The following is a 19,372-nucleotide window of genomic DNA, read 5'->3' on the forward strand; positions in this document are numbered from 1 at the left end:
TGTGGCTGGTATATATATTGGTGAAAATCTACGACTAATTACTGATATTATATTGTTTACTACTTTAAAAAATTATCCACGGCTTATATTACTAGTCGATTTCGAAAAGGCGTTTGATATGCTAGAATGGAAATTTATTCAAAAAGCATTGGCTTGTTTTACTTTTGGTAGCAAGTTCCGGAAATGGGTCTTAACTTTATACTCAAATATATCTAGTCTTGTCGTTAATAATGGATTTAGTTCCAGTCCGTTCAAAATTTAGAGAGGTGTTCGACAAGGGTGTCCTTTGTCTTCTTTTTTATTTATTTTGGCCGTTGAACTGCTGGCAATAAAAATTCGTAAGAACAACCATATGTCAGGTATAAAAATTTGGGATACTGAAATAAATATTTCACAATTGGCTGATGATACCACTTGTTTTTTGAAAGATGCATTTTCTGCGCAAATTTTATTAGACCCCTTTAATGATTTTGAGAAGTGTTCAGGGTTAAAAGTCAATTTTTCGAAAACCGAAGCAACATGGATTGGAAGAAATAAATTTAACGAAGAAGGTTCCCTTCCTATTAAATGGACAGATGGTTTTAAAACCTTAGGTTTAAAATTTAACGCTTTTGATGAAATGGTTTGTTCTAACTTAGATACATGCATGGAAAAAATGGAATCAATTATTAAAATGTGGAGGATCAGAAACCTTTCCTTGATCGGTAAAATCGTAATTCTTAAATCACTTGCAATATCGAAGCTTATTTATGTCATTTCATCTACACATGTACCAAGATCTTATTTAATTAAAATACAAAGGGACATTAATAAGTTTTTATGGAATGATAGTACTCCGAAAGTTAAATCGGAAGTTATTCAAAAGTCTCCAAGCGAGGGGGGACTGAAAGCACCAAATTTTGAAGTACAGCTGTTATCCTTTCGTATCATGTGGGTAAAAAGATTTTTGTCAGAGCATGACTCTAAATGGAAACATGTTTCCAAAGCATTCTTCTCCCTTTTTGATTTAGAGGATTTATTTATGAGCAGATGTGCATTTGAGTTTTTAAATTTAAAAGCACCTCTTTTTTAAATAGAAGTGCTATCTGCTTGGAAACGTTTCAAGGGTATTTTCATCCCGTTAAATGCATTTCATGTTAGAAAAGAATTTATTTGGTTCAATCCGTTTATTAAGGTTAACAGAACGAGTATTTTTTACAGATCTTGGTACACGAAAGGCATAAGGTTCATTATTGATATTGTAGATGATAAAGGCGAATTTTTGTCGCATGAGACTATTAACAAAAAATATAATTTGAATGTTACTTTTGTAGACATTCTTTCTATTAAACTTGCTATACCACGTGACTGGAAAGATTTGTTATTACAACAGCACATGTCACCTAAGAGCAACTCTTTTGGATTCGTTTTTGAGCATGAGAATAAAAAAATGCCTATTAGCAAATTATGTACTAAAGATGTTTATTCCATATTGATAAAATATTAGTAGGGTTTTCTATATGAATGGGATTTTGAATAAATAAGCATATTCACCTGCGGAAAAAGGATATTCACCGCGCAAAACGTCGCGTGCTTTTAGGTGTATAATTTTGGTAAAAAAACGTTTGATGTACAATTGGTTTTAGTAAATATTTTCCATTACATTAATTTCTCTCGGAATATGGAATAAAACATTTACTGTCTTTTGTTTCGGTAAATATGTGGTTTTATTGACTTTTGAAAAACTGATATTCACTTCGGCCGTTGGCCTCAGTGAATATCAGTTTTTCAAAAGTCAATAAAACCACACATTTACCTCACCAAAAGACAGTAATTGTATAATATTCACTTTTTATCGATCGGGTAAGTGTTTCTCCTATTTCACAACAAAGTTGGGAAGAAAGTTTTAATATAGAAATTAGTGACGAAAAGTGAAACAATAGTTATTCACTAGCTTTAAAATGTACTATTGAAAGCAAACTACAAGCTTTTCAATATAAAGTGTTACACAGAATAGTCTCACATAATTATCTCCTTGAAAAATAAAAACTTTCTTTAACTAATGAGTGTGCCAGTTGTAAAGAAATAGAAAATATAGAGCATAAATTTTTTGAATGTATAGAAATAAAACGATTTTGGAGAGAATTTTCCAATTGGTGGCATTTAGTTTTTGGAGTAAAAATATTTTTGAATAAAGACAGTGTCATTTTTGGTATATTGAATTCTGATAACTTAGTGTTAAACTATTGTATTTTACAGGCAAAATATTACATTAACTATGTAAAGTACACACAATTAGACAGATTGTTTATATCTGTGCAAGCTTTTCTCAAATTTTTGAAACGACGTCTGGAGATATTAGAATTTTTATATCTTTCTAAAGACAAGCACGAGTCATTTGTCGACAGATGGGGGAATTTATGGAAGTTATTAATTAAATTTATTCTCGATATGATCATGTATATTTAATGTATTCCAAAGTATCTTTTACTTGTATCATATACCGATTATTCACATCATTTACTTGTATTTGTTTTTTACTATGTCTTATTCGAAAAAATATCAATAGTATGACTATGCTAAAGGTCAATCACTTATGTATTGTAAAAATGTATGTATGTATGTACAAATGTATGCACTGTAGTTTGAACACCAAATAGATCAATAAAAAATAAAAAATAAATGTCACGGTCATGAGAAAATTTCAAATTGACCTTAAAAGGGAACTTTAACATTGACCTTGTGACCTTTTGAAAAGTTTAGACATTTCCCCCTTTGTTTTCTCTTAAGATACTATAGCTCTATTGACATTGAATTCAAAATAAATCTGAAAATGGAGAATGGAAATGTCTTCGAGACATGGGATTGTCAGCAATAAACTTTAGAGCTCTCCATGTTTACCTACCTGCGCGGAAAGTTGCAGTTGCTGTCAGTGTGAACTATTTGTACAAAGCTCTATATTTCAGAAGATTGAAGACCTAGATGCCTCATAACTTATATGCAGAGACCTTAGAGTTCGAAGTTTTTGTCTGTCATATTTGTCCATTGTCGTTGATTTTTTTCATAGTTCAGTGACTGATTAAAAATGATTCTAGGTAACGAGTGTTACCCTTGACTGTCCGTCCGTCTTTCTATCCGTCCCTCCTTCCCACTTTATGTTTCAGCATTCTAACTTAATAGATATAGGAAGATGTGGTGTGAGTGCCAATGAGACAACTCTCCATCCAAATAACAATTTAAAAAGTAAACCATTATAGGTTAAAGTACGGCCTTCAACACGGAGCCTTGGCTCACACCGAACAACAAGCTATAAAGGGCCCCAAAATTACTAGTGTAAAACCATTCAAACAAGAAAACCAACGGTCTAATATATATAAACAAAACGAGAAACGAGAAACACGTATATATTACATAAACAAACGACAACTACTGTACATCAGATTCCTGACTTAGGACAGGTGCAAACATTTGCAGCGGGATTAAACGTTTTAATGGATCCAAACCTTCTCCCTTTTTCTGAAACAATAGCATAACATCACAACATAGAAAAACATACAATGAAATATCAATTGGCAGACTTAACTCAATCAAAAAACTTATGATTACACAATGAACGAATAAATTTGATCTCCTAAGTTTATTTTTTTTATGAAACTCCATGATGATATACAAAAAATGCAGACAGAGTTTCACAGTGAGTTACTTATCATTCCAGAGTAAATATTTTTAGTCCGTCAAGTAACGCTTTGCGGGGGACATAGAAATACCCTGTATCTATCCGTCTATCCATACGGTCTTGTGTATGCTCTCACGTGTACAATTCTTACGAGATTTTCATGAAGCGTAAATCATAGGTTTATATCATTATTTGTTAGAGCAAGTTCGAAACATGTGCCTAGAAAACATGTGTATGCCCCTTTGAAATAATATGGAAAATGTATTGTTAGCGCTCTCATGTGTGTACTTCTTGCAAGAGTTAATTTATATCAAAGGTTTATATCAGCAATCTCTAATATCAGTGACGATCAAATATTTTTACAAGAGTTATGCCCCTTGGATATAATAACTTTATTAGAAATTACTTGAGAATATTTGCTCTCAAACCTTCATTTTAAGATATTTGTAGAAAGTCTTAAAAGAATTTAATTTTTTGATTTGATAATGTCCGGGGGACATTGTAACCCTGCTCTTATTTACTTGGAAAAAGCAAAAGATGAGCAGGGGATTATGTCCCTAGACATTTTTTCTTTTAAATAATTTTTAAGTTTTTGTGTTTGGACTGTTTTATTACTACTACAAATTATATTTAGTGTATAAATGAGTAAATGGGTACATGTCACTTTGGCATTTTCATGGTTCATTGGACAATTTTACGTTTTTGTGTTTTGTTCTTTTTAGCTCACATGGCCTGAAGGGCCAAGTGAGCTTTTCTCATCACTTGGCGTCCGTCGTCCGTCGTCGTAAACTTTTACAAAAATTTCCTTCTCTGAAATTACTTGGCTAAATTAAACCAAACTTAACCACAATCAGCATTAGGATGTCTAGTTTGAAAAATGTGTCCGGTAACCCGGCCAATCAACCAAGATGGCAGCCATGGCTAAATATAGAACATAGGGATAAAATGTAGATTTCTGCATATATCTCTGAAACCAAAGCATTGATAGCAAATCTGATGGAGTTAAAATTGTTTATAAGGTCAAAATCTATCTGCCCTGTAATTTTCAGATACATCGGACAACTCGTTGTTTGGTTGTTGTCATTGAATTTGTAATTTTAAGGAAATTTTGCCATTCTTTTTTTATATAAACTTGAATATTATCATAGAAAGAGATAAACTGTAAACAGCAATTATGCAAAGTAAGATCAACAAATAAGTCAACACGAATAAAAATGTCAGTTGGCCACTTAAGGAGCTATTGCACTATAGATTCAATTTGTAACCATCGTAAATTTTTGTAATCATTTCTGCTCTGAAACTTCTAAAACAAATTTAACCAAACTTGTCCACAATCATCATAAGGGTATCTAGTTTTAAAATTGTGCCGATGACCCGGCCTGCGAACCAAGATGACCGACATGGCTGAAAAAAGTACATAGGGTAAAATGCCGTTTTTGGCTCATATCTCTGAAACCAAAGCATTTGGAGCAAATATGACAGGATAGGATTGTTCATTAGGTCATATAACTGCCCTGAAAGTATCGTCTACCATTCAGGCAAACCGTTGTTGAGTTGCTGCCCCTAAATTGTTAATTTTAAAAAATTTTGCAGCTTTTGATTATTATCCTGAATTTTATTAAAATATAGAGGTAAACTGTAAACTGCAATAATGTACAACAAAGTAAGACCAAAACATAAGTCAACATGACCAAGATGGTCAATTAAACCTATAAGGAAGCTATTGGCCTTTATAGTAAATTTTTAACAATGTTTATAAAATTTGTAAATTGTTACAAACATTTTTCACTGTAACTACTGGGCCAAGATCATTATAGATCATTATAGATAGAGATAATTGTAAGCATCAAGAATGTTCACTAAAGTTAGATCCACAAACACATCACCAACACCAAACCACAATTTTGTCATGAATCCACCTGTGACCTTTGTTTAATATACACATATACCAAGGTGAGCGACACAGGCTCTTTGGATCCTCTAGTTTCCAAGTACTTATAGCAATGATTCAGCTTTTATTGGATGACATATTTGTAAGGTATTTTGACCTCATTTTCATGGTTCAAATGTTTAATTTGCAGTCTGAAAGATTTTGAGGGAGCATATATTTCTAAATTAATAACAGCTAACCAACTGAAATCTAAACAAAAAAAATGATTTAAACATGGTTATTTTTTGACTAAATACCAAAAATATTTGATAAAAAAAAAAAAAAATGTAACTTCTAAGTTCGATTTATAAAATTGATATTGCATCATTTTTGAACTTTCCAAATAGGGTCATATGATATAATGGCATATTCGAATGAGCTCTATTCAAGATGAAAATTTTATAGTCCTTTTTTACACTTAAACTTGCAAATTCCTCAGGAATTAGGCATTGTACATGTACATGTGGTTCTTGAGTCTTAGCGTTTCAATGACAAAAAAAATATAACCTGGTTTTGTTTTTTTTGCAGTGCTAAAGTTACACAGGAGATTAACTAAGGTAAGATATTAAAGATTTTAAATACTAGATAAAGATTTTATTTTATATAAATTGAATATATGAAATAACTGAAATTGTTGAAATGATTAATGTGAATTGGAGAATGAATTATAGACTTGCCTTGTACTTATATTCAGTTTGAAATATGAAGCCTAATGTCTTCTGATGAGAGAACTATTTTCCAGGTTGATTTTTTTTTTTAAATGTTACATGAACTAAAACAAATATTTCCATTGCAGGATGATGGACGATTGTTTGAAAGTCCAACACTACCAGGAGGTTCTGAAATTGTTTGTGTAAAAGACAAGTTTTGTCATGTTAACCTTTACACTGAATACAAATCGTCACCACACTGGTGCGTACATACATATGTAGGATTCTATATAGTACGATGGTCCGTATAGACGTACGAAACATAATTGAAATATGACGCTAGGAGTCATCTATACCACCTAATTATGTACAAGCCGGAAAATATTTGGGAAGATAAACTAAGAATATTTGATTAGCAATTTTTAAACCAAATGTCTATGACTTAATTAAAAAAATAACTGTGCTTTGTCGGCTGAAGCAAATGTGAGGTGTTTTTTTTTCGGATGCTGGAAGAACTTATATCTTGCACTTGACCATTTTACTTAATAGATACAAAATAATATACGCAGAGGTATCCTGTATCCTGATTTTATTGGAAACGAACGGATCCATTAGAAAAATCATTGTTTACCTTGCGGTCCCCGCTCAAATATTTGTCGAGTTTATTGAAAAGTAACATTGGTAAAAATAAAAGGTGCATGTTTCCAAGCGTAAATTTTACATTGTCTGCTAAAACATTATTTTTACATTGTTGGAAGCAATTATTACGTGGTCGGTCTTCTAAATTGTGTAACAATGAGTAAATTCAAATTAAAGCCTGTCACATATTTTATACCTGAGCATATTGATTCCGTTGGATAAAAAAAACCTGCTTAGGCGATCGCCAAATGAACGGATCACCAGATTTAACAAAATGGATCTTAATAGTTAATTCAATATCAAACAGAACACATCTAAATAGTCATCAAAGGTACCAGGATTATAATTTAGAACTTGCAAAAAGGAAGGTATACCGCAAAAAAACAACTTAGGATAGATAATTAGTTGATCTACCATGCCTACTATATGTAGTATGTTACAAATCAAAATTTTACTGACGAGGAAAGGTAAAAATAGGCTACCGGAAGCTGATATTTTTCAGTTCAGTTTAGATGGCCAAGAGGACTAGAGCGCTGGACACAGTGCAGGCGGTGTTCGCAAATTTAACATTGGTGTGCTGATATTTAGAATAATTATGAATATAATATGTGTTTTAAACGTATATCACCTTCGCTGGTGATCCAATGGTCTTTTGGCCTCCGGTTTATATCATCTGTTCATTCTATTTTGACTATTCAAAATTCAAGAGTCTATCCTAAATTCAGGTAAATTATATGGCCTTCAAAATACCGTTTCAATCCCTAGCAGCACTGAAGAGACATTGATTGTCGAAATCCGGATCTGGTGTACATATATTTGCACCTTATGTTTGTGGTATAACATATAAGCCGCTAGTTTATTGTTTTTTGTTCAGTATTTAATAAATATTAATGTCCATTTTATTACATCTTGTGATCATTTTTTTTGCCATTCACCAATGACAGTCAGCAGGGTTGAAGAACATCAGTTGTTTGACCTGTTAGTCAAACATGTTTCTTTTTAATTTACTTTTTCACTTTTTTTTGTCTTTTGGAAAATGTTGTTTGTGCCGTATTTAGACTCTTCCACAACGAAATTTGTTTTACATGCACACGTATGGGGTTTATATCCAACACAATCATAGACTTGTACATACATGTAGATACACATATTACCGCCATATCATTTATATGTGTTTGGGATAATCAGTTTTTGTTTGCTATATGTCGAGTGGCAAATATTTCATGAATTTTCATTAAACTGTGAGATTTTTTCAACTAGTTGTAGTTATGCAAAGTTTTGAAGGATGGAGTGAGAGAGAAAATGCACGTTTATATACTGATCATAACAGACAAGGAAACATAGGAAATTGGACAAAATTTGGACTTGAATTTGTTTATTTATTTATTTGAAGAATCTTTTTATTTTTTATTTCTAAGGTCAAAATAATAGTTCTTGTTTTACTTCTTCTTAATGGAACTGTCTATTCACTTCAATAAGTCCTATAACTGATTTGACAATTCCATTATTAATTTATGTTATATTTTACAGTTTACCACCAGTGTTTCAAAGTGATGCACCCTGTACAGTGTTTGGACCCAAAGAAATGGATTTTTTTCTGAGTGGAATTGGTACAGTTTGTCATTCTGATATTGCTTACAGTACAGGTGGCTTAGCAGTTGGAACTAAAACGGAAGTTTGTTTTCAAGCAACGTAAGAATACATACATGGATTTTACGTTCCATTGTTGAATGGCTTTTATATATTTATGACCTGATATTAGTTAAGGTGTAAGTTTATTTTTAAAAAGTAATCTGCATATGGGTTTTAACATTTTGGATATGTTGTCAAAATAGAATGCTCTTGTACATTTCTCAAACTTAAAAGTTTGAGGAAATCCTAAGATCGAAAATGTTCTGTAACCAAATGTTGAAATAATGATATAAAATCCCTTGACAAAAACCATTTCTAAATCGTGGGTGGCGATTACAGTAAATTATGCAAAACAATGTTAAGAATAATTGAATATTTGACTGATAAAGGCAACGGTAGTAAACCGCTGTTCGAATTTCATAAATCGATTGAGAAAAAAAAACAAATCCGGGTTACAAACTAAAACTGCGAGAAACACATCAAATTTAAGGAGTACTAAAAAACAACAGAAACACAACATTGAAATGTAACACACACAGAAATGAACTATGATATAACAATGGCCATTTTCATGACTTGGTACAGGACATTTTCATAAAAAAAATGGTAGATTGAATTTGGTTTTGTGGCATGCCAAACCTCCCGCTTTTATGGCAATGTTAAATATAACATAAATTGACAACATTGCATGCTAAGACTACAATACACATAAATGGAAGAAAATATAGGACACAGAAACACACGACAGACGCGCGTTTCGTCCACAAAAGACTAACCGATGACTCTCTGATGAAAAAAGTTCAAAAGTCCAAAAAAAGTACAAAGTTGAAGAGTATTGAGGATTAAAAGTTCCAAAAAGTTGTGCAAAATACTGCTAGGGTTTTCTACTTTGGATAGGAACCACTTTATCATTTAGAATAACTAATTTGTTTAAACTAACGTTACAACCCAATAAATGCATACTTAAAAAGTCTACTTCGTGAAATTTGTGATATCCACATTAAAAAAAAATCTAGCAACACTTCCATTGAAAACAATGTGTATTGATATAATTGTAGAATGTGTATAATTTGTTTTTTACAAAATACTGTTAATAAAATACTTCTAAAAACCTGGCTGCTACATGAAAAGAAAACATGTATTTCGAATTTGTTTAATTTAAAGTGGGCTTTATTTCGGCTATATAATCAAATGCAGTTTATCTGATCATTCCATTCGAAAACTAAATGAACAGGAAAAACCATGACAGACTGACAATTTGATAGATTGATACTATGATTTTCTTGTATTCGGAGAGTACTTCGTGCTTACGAAAAAAGACGGTCACACTATTAAACATGGTGAAGTAAAGACTAGATGATTTAATTTCAATGGTTTTTTATTTAGGTGTTCAGGTTTAGGTGCTTTTATAGAATGAGTACAATAAATTGATTATTCAATTTTAAGAAATTAGACATACGATAGGATCATAGTGAACCCAGAAAGATGGAACTAGTATTCACAGTGACTAAGTCCCCCTTTTCTACTATTAAAATCTTATTGAATATTTTTGTTACTTTTAATGAAGTGTTGATTAGTCTATAGTTTTTTATGATGTGTTTTTGGTACTACTACTTGTCTGTGTAATTGTTGTATGTTTTGTTTTGTTTTTGAGAAATGGCATTGTCAGGTTTTTTTCGCCTTAGAAGTGTGAATGTCCCTCAGGTATTTTCTTTTATTTAGATGAGACAGTGTATATAAGAAATACATTGTTATTATCATTCTATTTGTAAAGATAAGTAATTAATGAGAGTAGTTTGTAATTCAAATCATTGAAATATGATTAAATCCAACAGCTCAAAACCAATATAAAGTAAAAACAATTCCCCTTTTTGGTCTCAAAATAAAGCAGTTTTACAAAATTATGAAAATGCAATCTTTTATCTATTTATTGGAAAGTAGAATGCTTCTGCTGCACAAACATGGGCTGTTTTTGACAATACAATGCAAATATATCAGGTATATCATTAGGTAATGCTTAACTACTCAAATCTTCACAATTTTAGCAATTTATTTAAATTTTAGACGGTTTCCGTATTAAACGAAAGTGGCCGCATTCGTTTTCATTCATAATACTGAAATGTAAGTTGTTTTAATGATTATACATAACATATATAAAGGTTGATGATGAACACGGATGCGGCCACTTTCATTTTTGACAAAAACCATCTGAAAAGTGACGTTTTCATTTGCATATTTGATAGATTTTTCATCTTTAAGCTTGAATCGGAGCATTTTTAAGGACAAACTCAGTTCATATCTTTAACATAAATTTATTGAATCGATTTTAATAGATACTTTTAAAAAGTTTTTAAAAAGTGTTCAAATCTTCCGTTTAATGAACCTTAAATTTGAGGCAAAAATCGGCCCTTACCGACCCTACTACTTTGGAAAAAAATCCTATTATTGGTGTTAACCTTCATTTTCAAAGGTTTCAATAAAAAAAAACTTGTTAACATTATCATTAGGATAAGTGTGACCCACTCATACATTTTATTATGAAATTGAGCCAGGTGAGATATAAGTGATATAACCGAAGGAAGAGTTAAACAGGTTAAAACTTCTAGCTTGACTTAGTTAAGATCAACTGAAATAGAATAAAAATACCCAATTCCTACTTATAAAATTTTTGAAATTTCTTATTTTCAGCCAAGACGGAGAGACCAGATGTTATTTATTACATATAGTTGCCGATAGTAAAGGTAAATTGTAATTGTGCAGGTATGATACTTGATAGTGAAGGTAAGTTGTCATTTTGTTCAGGCGAGTTGTTATTGTGTACTTGTGAGACTAGAAAGTAAAGGTGAGTAGACATTGTGTTCAAATTAGATTTGATAATAAAGTTGAGTTGTCATTGTGTAGTTATGAGACTTGATTACAAATATGAGTTGTAATTGTGAAAATATGGAACTTGATAGTAAAGATGAGTTGTAATTGTGCACATATGAGTCATGATAGTAAAGATGAGTTGACATTGTGTACAGGTGGGACTTGAAAGTAAAGGTGAGTGGACATTGTTAACATGTACGACTTGATGGAAAAGGTGAGTTTACTTTGTGTACATATGAGACTTGATAGAAAAGATGAGTTGTAATAATGTACATATGAGATTAATGACACGTAAAATAATGGCGTCTGTGACCTGGTTATTTTTTTATTTTATTTTTACAAAATGAATTTTATAAATTGTGATTAGAAATCGAATGTAAAACAAGTGTTAACATATAATTAAACCAATACAAAAAAAAGTCTTATGATTATAAAAGTAACTTGTTTTTTGGTTTGTAGATCCTTGTTCATCCAATCCATGTCAGAATGATGGTTTATGTGTTGCCTCATCAAATGGTACACATTCATGTATGTGTAAATTAGGTTTCTATGGAAAAAATTGTGAAATAGGTAAAGTGAAATATGAATTATCAAATTGTGTATCATTTGCACTGCTGAAGGGTTTAGAATAGTTGTTACAAAGACTTTCTAAGATCTTCAATGTGTATAGCTTTTAACAAATGGTTAACATGCTTAGGTATTCTAGTTCATTATTTGCTTCCTTAATGATTTATATCAGGCCAATAACAAATTGCATAAAAGCGATATTTTTTTATCAAGCGTCTCATTGCAGGCGTTTTATAAACCACGCTACAGTGTTTAATGTTATCTAGCTGCTGAACATTAGTTTTATGTCCTTAAAATATGTTTAGACCATTTGCAGACAATATAACAACACAATTCAGATAACATGACTTAGGCTTTTATAGTTTTGCATTAAGTACATATTTTATTTATATATAGGTAGTTGTCCTGCAACAACATCTAATCAACAATATTGCAAAAATGGTGGACATTGTCACACAGATAGTATCATGAAAACATGTTTCTGTAGACTCGGGTATATTGGGCCACACTGTGAACAGAGTAAGTATATATTTTCTTCTAGCAAACATTTATGTTATGCCTAGTACTCCCAACAAATGCATGATTTAAGAAAGTTTTGCGAATTCACAAGAGATATATCAAAACACAACGTCGAAATCAAACTTAAAGAACAAGAATAGGAATAGAAATTATATCTTTTATGTACCGTTAGAAGAAGAAAATTATGACACATTTAAGTATAAATGGAAACTTTTCAATATGGAACTTAATTCTAACAATTTCATTTTTGGTTCTCTAGAAAACTCAATCAATTATTGATGCGTGCCTTGATTTTTAAACTTCTATTTGTAAAAAGAGGGACAAAAAGACTTTTTTTTTGTATACGTCATAACTGGGCTTTATTAGGGGGATTCAAGATTAACGCTTCTTGGTATGCTGGTACTAATGATTACATTTGGATCTGGGAAAGAATATTGTATTTTTTGGAATATCAAGATTTATAATTTATTTTCAAGAAATTTTTAATGTTACAGCCAACAAACTTACTCATTATAAGACTTTAAAAACTCGACACCTGATTTTATTTTGTTCTGTTACTGATTTTACCCTATAAGGCTGCCAACTGGTCCTGCTGACAATTATTTCAACAAAGTTTTTATTTTTTAGAGACCACAAGTTTAACAAATCCTGCAACAAGTGGCGTAAGTAAAGTTAATTCGTTTTGATGTTTTCTACACCAAACTCTGAATGTTAAGATTTCAATAAACATTAGATGGTTTCAAAAATGAATGGTTCATAAACCTAAAATGAATTTGAATAGTGTGTGTGTGTGTGTATTAAAATGTCCGTTAAATTTCATTCCTGTGTTTTACTTCCATGATAACATTAGATAAAACTAAAAGTAGGTTTATAGTACACTCAAATGTAAACTGCTTTTTGTGAGAATGTGTTTAATATACAAAAGAAGATGTGGTATGATTGCCAATGAGACATCTGTCCACAAGAGACCAAAGTAAAACAAACATTTTACAACTATAGTTCACCGTACTGTTTCACTTGCAGTTTCATTTATCTGTAGGCTAAGTTCATAGGATCATCATTACCAAAATCAATTAAATGTCATCTTGAAGATCCATGTGAAATACCATCTGTGTTGATTGGAGATACTAATGCAAAGTAAGTCTTCTTAAAAGATCACGTGATATATCAACTGTGTTGACTAGAGATCCTTTTATAAAGAAAGTTTTCTAAGAAAGTCATGTGAGATATCACATGTGTTGACAGGAGATCATTTGTAAAGTAAGCCATTTAAGAAGATCTATGTAAGATACCATATCATATTGGTTGACAGGAGATCCTAATGCAAGTTGAGTCTTCTGCTGAGATCCATGTGAGATACCATATGTGTTGACTGGAGATCATTCTGCAAATTGAATCATCTTGAAGATCCATGTTAAATACCATATGTATTGACTGGAGATTCTTTTGTAAAGTAAGACTTCTAAGAAGATCTATTTGAAATACAATATGTGTTGACTGGTGATTCTAATGCAAAGTTAGTCTTTTAAAAGAAGATCAATGTAAGATACTATCTGTGTTGACTAGAGATCATATTATAAAGTTAGTCTTCTAAGGATATTCTTGTGAGATACTGTATGTCATGACCAGTGATCCTATTGTAAAATAAGTCTTGCAAGTAGTTCCATGTGAAATGCTATGTGTGATTACTGGAGATTATTTTGTAAGGAAAGTCTTCTAATTCGTATTGGTAAATATGGAAAACAAAATTTATTTTAGTATGACGCGTTTTTTTTATCCTAATCAATTGTATTCATATAAAATATTGTACTGAATATTACCTAGAACAAAATTAATTACTTTATATTGAAATGAATTGTTTCTACTGATATAGGCTTTATAGATCATGAATATACACAGGATATTTCCTTGTTCATACCTGATGTTGAGGAAAGGTATTCGAAATGTTTAACAGTTAACATTATATTAGCCGAATACCTCTAAATAGACATTAATATATTGATCACGCAAACACCTAAAATCTATGGTTTAAATGCATTGGCGTGAAACAATTAGAACGAGTGTAAATTATGCATTTACCTTGAAATGTGTCTGAATTGATTTATCTCAGCAGCGCTCAAATTAAGTTTGGCAAACAATATTAGAAAACAAATGTTTATGGCCAATGATAAGTTGGTGAACAATGGTGTCAGATATTTGTTATGGACCAGAGACAGGGAAACTTGCATGACGGAAACCATCGTTGACCTGTATTCAACAAATTAAAGATAATGCATGACACATTTTTAATTTTACATTTCTAATACATACCTTTAAAAACTATAAAAAAAGAATATGGAATGAAATACATATTTTGTGAAATGCCATCTAAAAATTTATGATACAAATTTTATTTTAAACATATTTAGACCTTCAATGAAGAAAGGTTTTGTGGATGCCAGTGTACAAGTTCTTGGCCTGAATTTTCTACAGGATAAAAATAACACATATGTATATTATACTGTTACTTCTATACTGCCAAAGAAAATAGGAAACCATAAAGTTTGTGTACAAAATGTGAATGCTGCTGGGTAAGTTTTTATTTTCATTTGTTTGATGTGTTACAGCTTTTCATTTTGCCATTTGATAAGGGACTGCCGGTTTTGAATTATGCTTGGAGCACGTTTTTTTTGTTTCAAAAAGAAATAGGACAACTTTATAAGGACCAAATGCTGTAATATCATAATGTTTTGTCATGTGGGTTTAAGTTACAGATTACTAAAATAACAATAATTAAAAACGTCTGTTGATGTACTGTCAATCTATCCCATTAAAAACGTCACGATTTTAACTACGTTATATATAAAAGGATCAACCATTCGATTGGACTTGATAAACAATTTTATCCTGATTTAGAGTAATTTCTCGCAATTTGATTGGCTGATATTGTCCTAATAAATTTCAGTACAATTTTTTATCACGTCAATTGGAATTATCTCCCTTGTACCGTTGACTTAATAAATAAAAAAGAAATTCGGAGTTGCTTCCCTTTTGTTTACATGTATGCAGTCAAATCCTGCCGTATTTAATGACTGCAAATTTACAATAATCCACAATTTAACAATCAACAAATGACACTTAATAAATCTCATGGTGGAAAATACGCTTTGTTAATTAAATTAATTGGTTGATAAAACTGTTCTAAGAGTTTGTGATATTTAACATTTTAAATTTTCAGGAATTATCTTTTGCATACAAGAATATGTAAAGCATTCATTTACATTATATATATACAATTGTTATTAAATGTTAATGTTAAATGGTTTTATTTATTGGCAGTATATTTCTATCAAACAACAGTATTCAGTAGACAAAACCGACACAATTTTTTTTTTTAACACTTATTATTTATGTACTTTTCACTACAGTGCTGGGTAAATATATGAATCAAATTTGCATAATGTTAGTTTTGTATTGCTGTTCTTCATCATAAAGTCACACTGCCTCTTAATATGAAACAAAACCAAAATTGAGATTTACCATACTGATATGGAAAAACGATAAATTTCATATAGATATCAGGTTAAATTTGTTACACAGTGTGCTAATACAAAATTAATAATGGAAAAAAAACCATAAGCAAGTGGTGTGATAGCAAAATCAGGATAAATTCGTTACACAGTGTGCAATTGTCCTAATACGGAATTTATCGGGTCAATAAAATTCATATCGGGTGAGGCTTGACCCGATAAATTCCTGTATTAGGACAATTGCACACTGTGTAACTAATAATGTATGTTGGGCACATATACAATATCCGTTTTAATTATGCCATAGATAATTATCTATTTCCATTCTTACAAGGCCATAAGTTCATTAACAAAACCGTTATTGCACTTAAAATGTTTTGAAACCAAATGCATTTTCTATTTTGAATTTTGCTGTTTTATTTAAATAAAGATTAAAAGTATATGCTCCGCTTCCAGTGTTCTGACAATACTCTTTTTTCTTTCTTTTCTAATATCTTAAATGTTAAAAAGAAATAAATTCTGCTTTCGCTTTTAAAGTGTGTTGCTTCCCCGAGGGTTTTACCACCTTAGTCTTTGGCTTTCCTTTTCTTCGAAATATTTCTTTACTACCACAGAAAAATATTGCCCAAGCTTTATTAGACAAAACTTTAAGGAATGTTTGATCTTTATGACTCTTCAACTTCTTACATTATTTTGCCTTTTTACCTTTATGGATTTGCGCGTAACTGGTAAGTCTATTGAAGACGGCAAAAATGGCTGACGTAAAACATTTTAATTGGTATCTATGATGAATTTGTTTTTTCGGAAATTTAATTCCTATTGCCAATCAACATTTTTTATTTGCTTATTGTATTTTAATGAAATTTACAACTTTACTAGACAAATAAGTTGTTCAGACGATTAAAGAAGGACAGTAATAATTATTGGTGATGTTTGGTTCATATTGTTAAATATGGTACTGCTGTTTAAAATTGAGAATTGAAATGAGGAATATGTCAGAAAGATAACAACCCAACCAATTGCAAAGAGCAGATAACAGCCAATGGCTACCAATGGGTCTTCAATGCACCGAGAAAATCCCGCGCTCGGAGGTGGGTCTCAGCTGTTTGTTATCTTTATAAACAAGAAATAAAATGTTTTGAAGTTGAATGAGAACCATTAATAATATAGATTTTACGTTAATTTTAGTTTAATTCAAATCAATTATCAGCTGCATCTTTATTTTTCAGTCAAACAGCTGATGAATTATGTTATTCAATAGAAGTTACAGCTGGTAAGTTCAATTAAAGTTTAATTATTTGAAAAGGTCTATTAAATTCATATGAAATATAGTTATTTGCTTTTGATTCTAATAAAAGAGGGGCAAACTATACCAAAAGGAAAAGAGAAGTCCCATTCGTAAGGACAAATTCGAAGGAAAAGGACAGGATTGTTGTTACGACAATTTAAACATATCCAGTGTTGACTGGATATCAACCATTAAATAATGTTTAACCATCTTGTGATGATGTCTGTAAAAATGTCCAAGTGATGATTCAAATTTCACCTCCTCTTGGGGTTTAATAGCTACCTTGTCAGCAGCAACCCCTACGAAGGAAATCATGATAGGAAAGGCAATCTTTGGAATATCATATGAGCTGAGAGAAATTAGCTCCATGTGCAGGAATGTTTTTTTTCATTAAATAAGAGATTTCAACATCGGAAAGCTGAAGTTATCTCTTTTTTCGTAAAGTTTTTTTTTTCTAAAAACAATCCTTATTGTCCATTTTTAGATGTAAGTCATGATATAAGACAGACTAATGGTATATGTTGAATAATTTGTTTCTAGTTCGATCATATATTTGCGTTCAAAATAGTCACTAAACTTTGAGTCAGTCTCATAAACATGGTTTCCATCGAAAAAAATTAACTGTATTTATGTGAGGATTGGGATATGATTATGTAAGGTAAGAAAAGTAAAATATTTTGATAATATTGCAAGAGGAAAGATACTTAGATTATTTATTGTCTAACATATCTTTGACATTTTATGGTATCCACATCTGATTGACGCCGAATTTAAAGTAAGCAATTTTACAATTACTTCGAAACATGTCTTTAATTGGTAAAAAATACAACTGGTGTAAACTGTTAATAATGAAGAATGTCTGTCTTAAAGCACTCGTTAGACTCAGTAATATAACTTTGCGTCATGGACATCTATGTAATTTCGTTTTTGCGTAATATATGTCGCTTATGGGAATAGATTATTTTTATATAAAAATGTTTAATTAAAATCTTAGATTGATGCAGCTACAAGAGGCTTTCAAAAATGTACATGAAGTTGTAATATATAAATGCCTTTTTAAATATGTTTGTTATTGAAGGGAATTTGGGTACTGAAGTAAATACATTTTCAAGTTTAATTGATCATATTTCGTTATATGTTTAACTTTCAGAACCATCTAAACCAGTTTCTCATGTAAGTTATCTACTCATTAGAAACATGGCCAAATGTCGGCTTCATCTTTAAAAGAAGCTGAACTTTTTTTGTGGATACGCATTTAATCTCACATATTGTACCCACATAATAATTACTATGATATTACTATCTTTTTATCTCATCTTCGACGAAAGTCGCGAGACGGCGATACATATGTGTTGCTTTTCTAATAGATGTCTAGTTTTTCTGCTTAAGACAGTATAAATAGAATAATTTGTGATAGGTCGATGATTTGTCTTAAAAGTTGCATTACTATCAGAAAATATCAGTTGATCGTTTTATTAAAGGCCCTGTCCCCAGTTCTTGGTCCGATGGCTGTCAATTGATAACTCCCTTTCTAATGTTAAGTTTTAAGCTCAATATAGACATTATGATATGTGGTACATTTTCAAATGAAACAATTATCTATCGAAGGTAAAATGTGAATGAAAGCAATCAGTGGCAACCTCAAAGCCTTCAACACTGAGAAAAACAGAGTACCGTTTAGTCAAATATAAAAAAAAAACAGTGACCTGAAAATGTGAAACAATCCATTTGAAAAAAAAATAACGGTTTAATTCATAAAAAAACATGATCCAACGACAATGACTGATCTGCAGGCTCCTGACATTTGAAAACATATAAAAAAATCGTGACGGTGTTAAACATGTTTGTAAGCACTCAGCTTTCTCCTAACTTAGGGCTCACCTCATTTGATAGCTTCAAGGAAATCATCCAACAAAAACACAGACAGGATCTGGTTGGGTATAAGTATTCCTCATCCCTTCCAGATCTGAGAGTACTCGCAGTGTCTGACAACAAGTACAAAGCCAATAACAAATTAAAAACCAAATGTTCAAAAAACCATTGATGGTCTTTCCACCAGTAAGGATCTTTTTTATATGAAAATATTAAAATTCGGTTTTAAATGTCAATTTTAGC

General features: G+C 31.0%; 2 protein-coding genes across 2 annotated transcripts in view; both read left to right on the top strand.

The window, feature by feature from the left end:
- Positions 1–6,154, top strand: part of LOC134710874 (uncharacterized) — a 76,851-nt gene extending 70,697 nt beyond the window's left edge. The window contains exon 17 of the mRNA XM_063571284.1: positions 6,114–6,154. Within this exon, the coding sequence (XP_063427354.1) occupies positions 6,114–6,154 (41 nt within the window). The remainder of the gene's footprint in view (positions 1–6,113) is intronic.
- Positions 6,155–6,389: 235 nt separating this feature from the next.
- LOC134710875 (uncharacterized) overlaps positions 6,390–19,372 on the top strand; it is a 32,460-nt gene continuing 19,477 nt past the window's right edge. The window contains exons 1-10 of the mRNA XM_063571285.1: positions 6,390–6,497; positions 8,405–8,566; positions 11,195–11,247; positions 11,834–11,944; positions 12,338–12,460; positions 13,088–13,122; positions 13,500–13,597; positions 14,869–15,030; positions 17,199–17,242; positions 18,408–18,430. Of these exons, the coding sequence (XP_063427355.1) occupies positions 8,460–8,566; positions 11,195–11,247; positions 11,834–11,944; positions 12,338–12,460; positions 13,088–13,122; positions 13,500–13,597; positions 14,869–15,030; positions 17,199–17,242; positions 18,408–18,430 (756 nt within the window). The 5' untranslated portion in view covers positions 6,390–6,497; positions 8,405–8,459. The remainder of the gene's footprint in view (positions 6,498–8,404; positions 8,567–11,194; positions 11,248–11,833; positions 11,945–12,337; positions 12,461–13,087; positions 13,123–13,499; positions 13,598–14,868; positions 15,031–17,198; positions 17,243–18,407; positions 18,431–19,372) is intronic.

This window comes from Mytilus trossulus, chromosome 3, assembly GCF_036588685.1.
Source record: "Mytilus trossulus isolate FHL-02 chromosome 3, PNRI_Mtr1.1.1.hap1, whole genome shotgun sequence".
In the NCBI taxonomy this organism is placed as follows: domain Eukaryota; kingdom Metazoa; phylum Mollusca; class Bivalvia; order Mytilida; family Mytilidae; genus Mytilus; species Mytilus trossulus.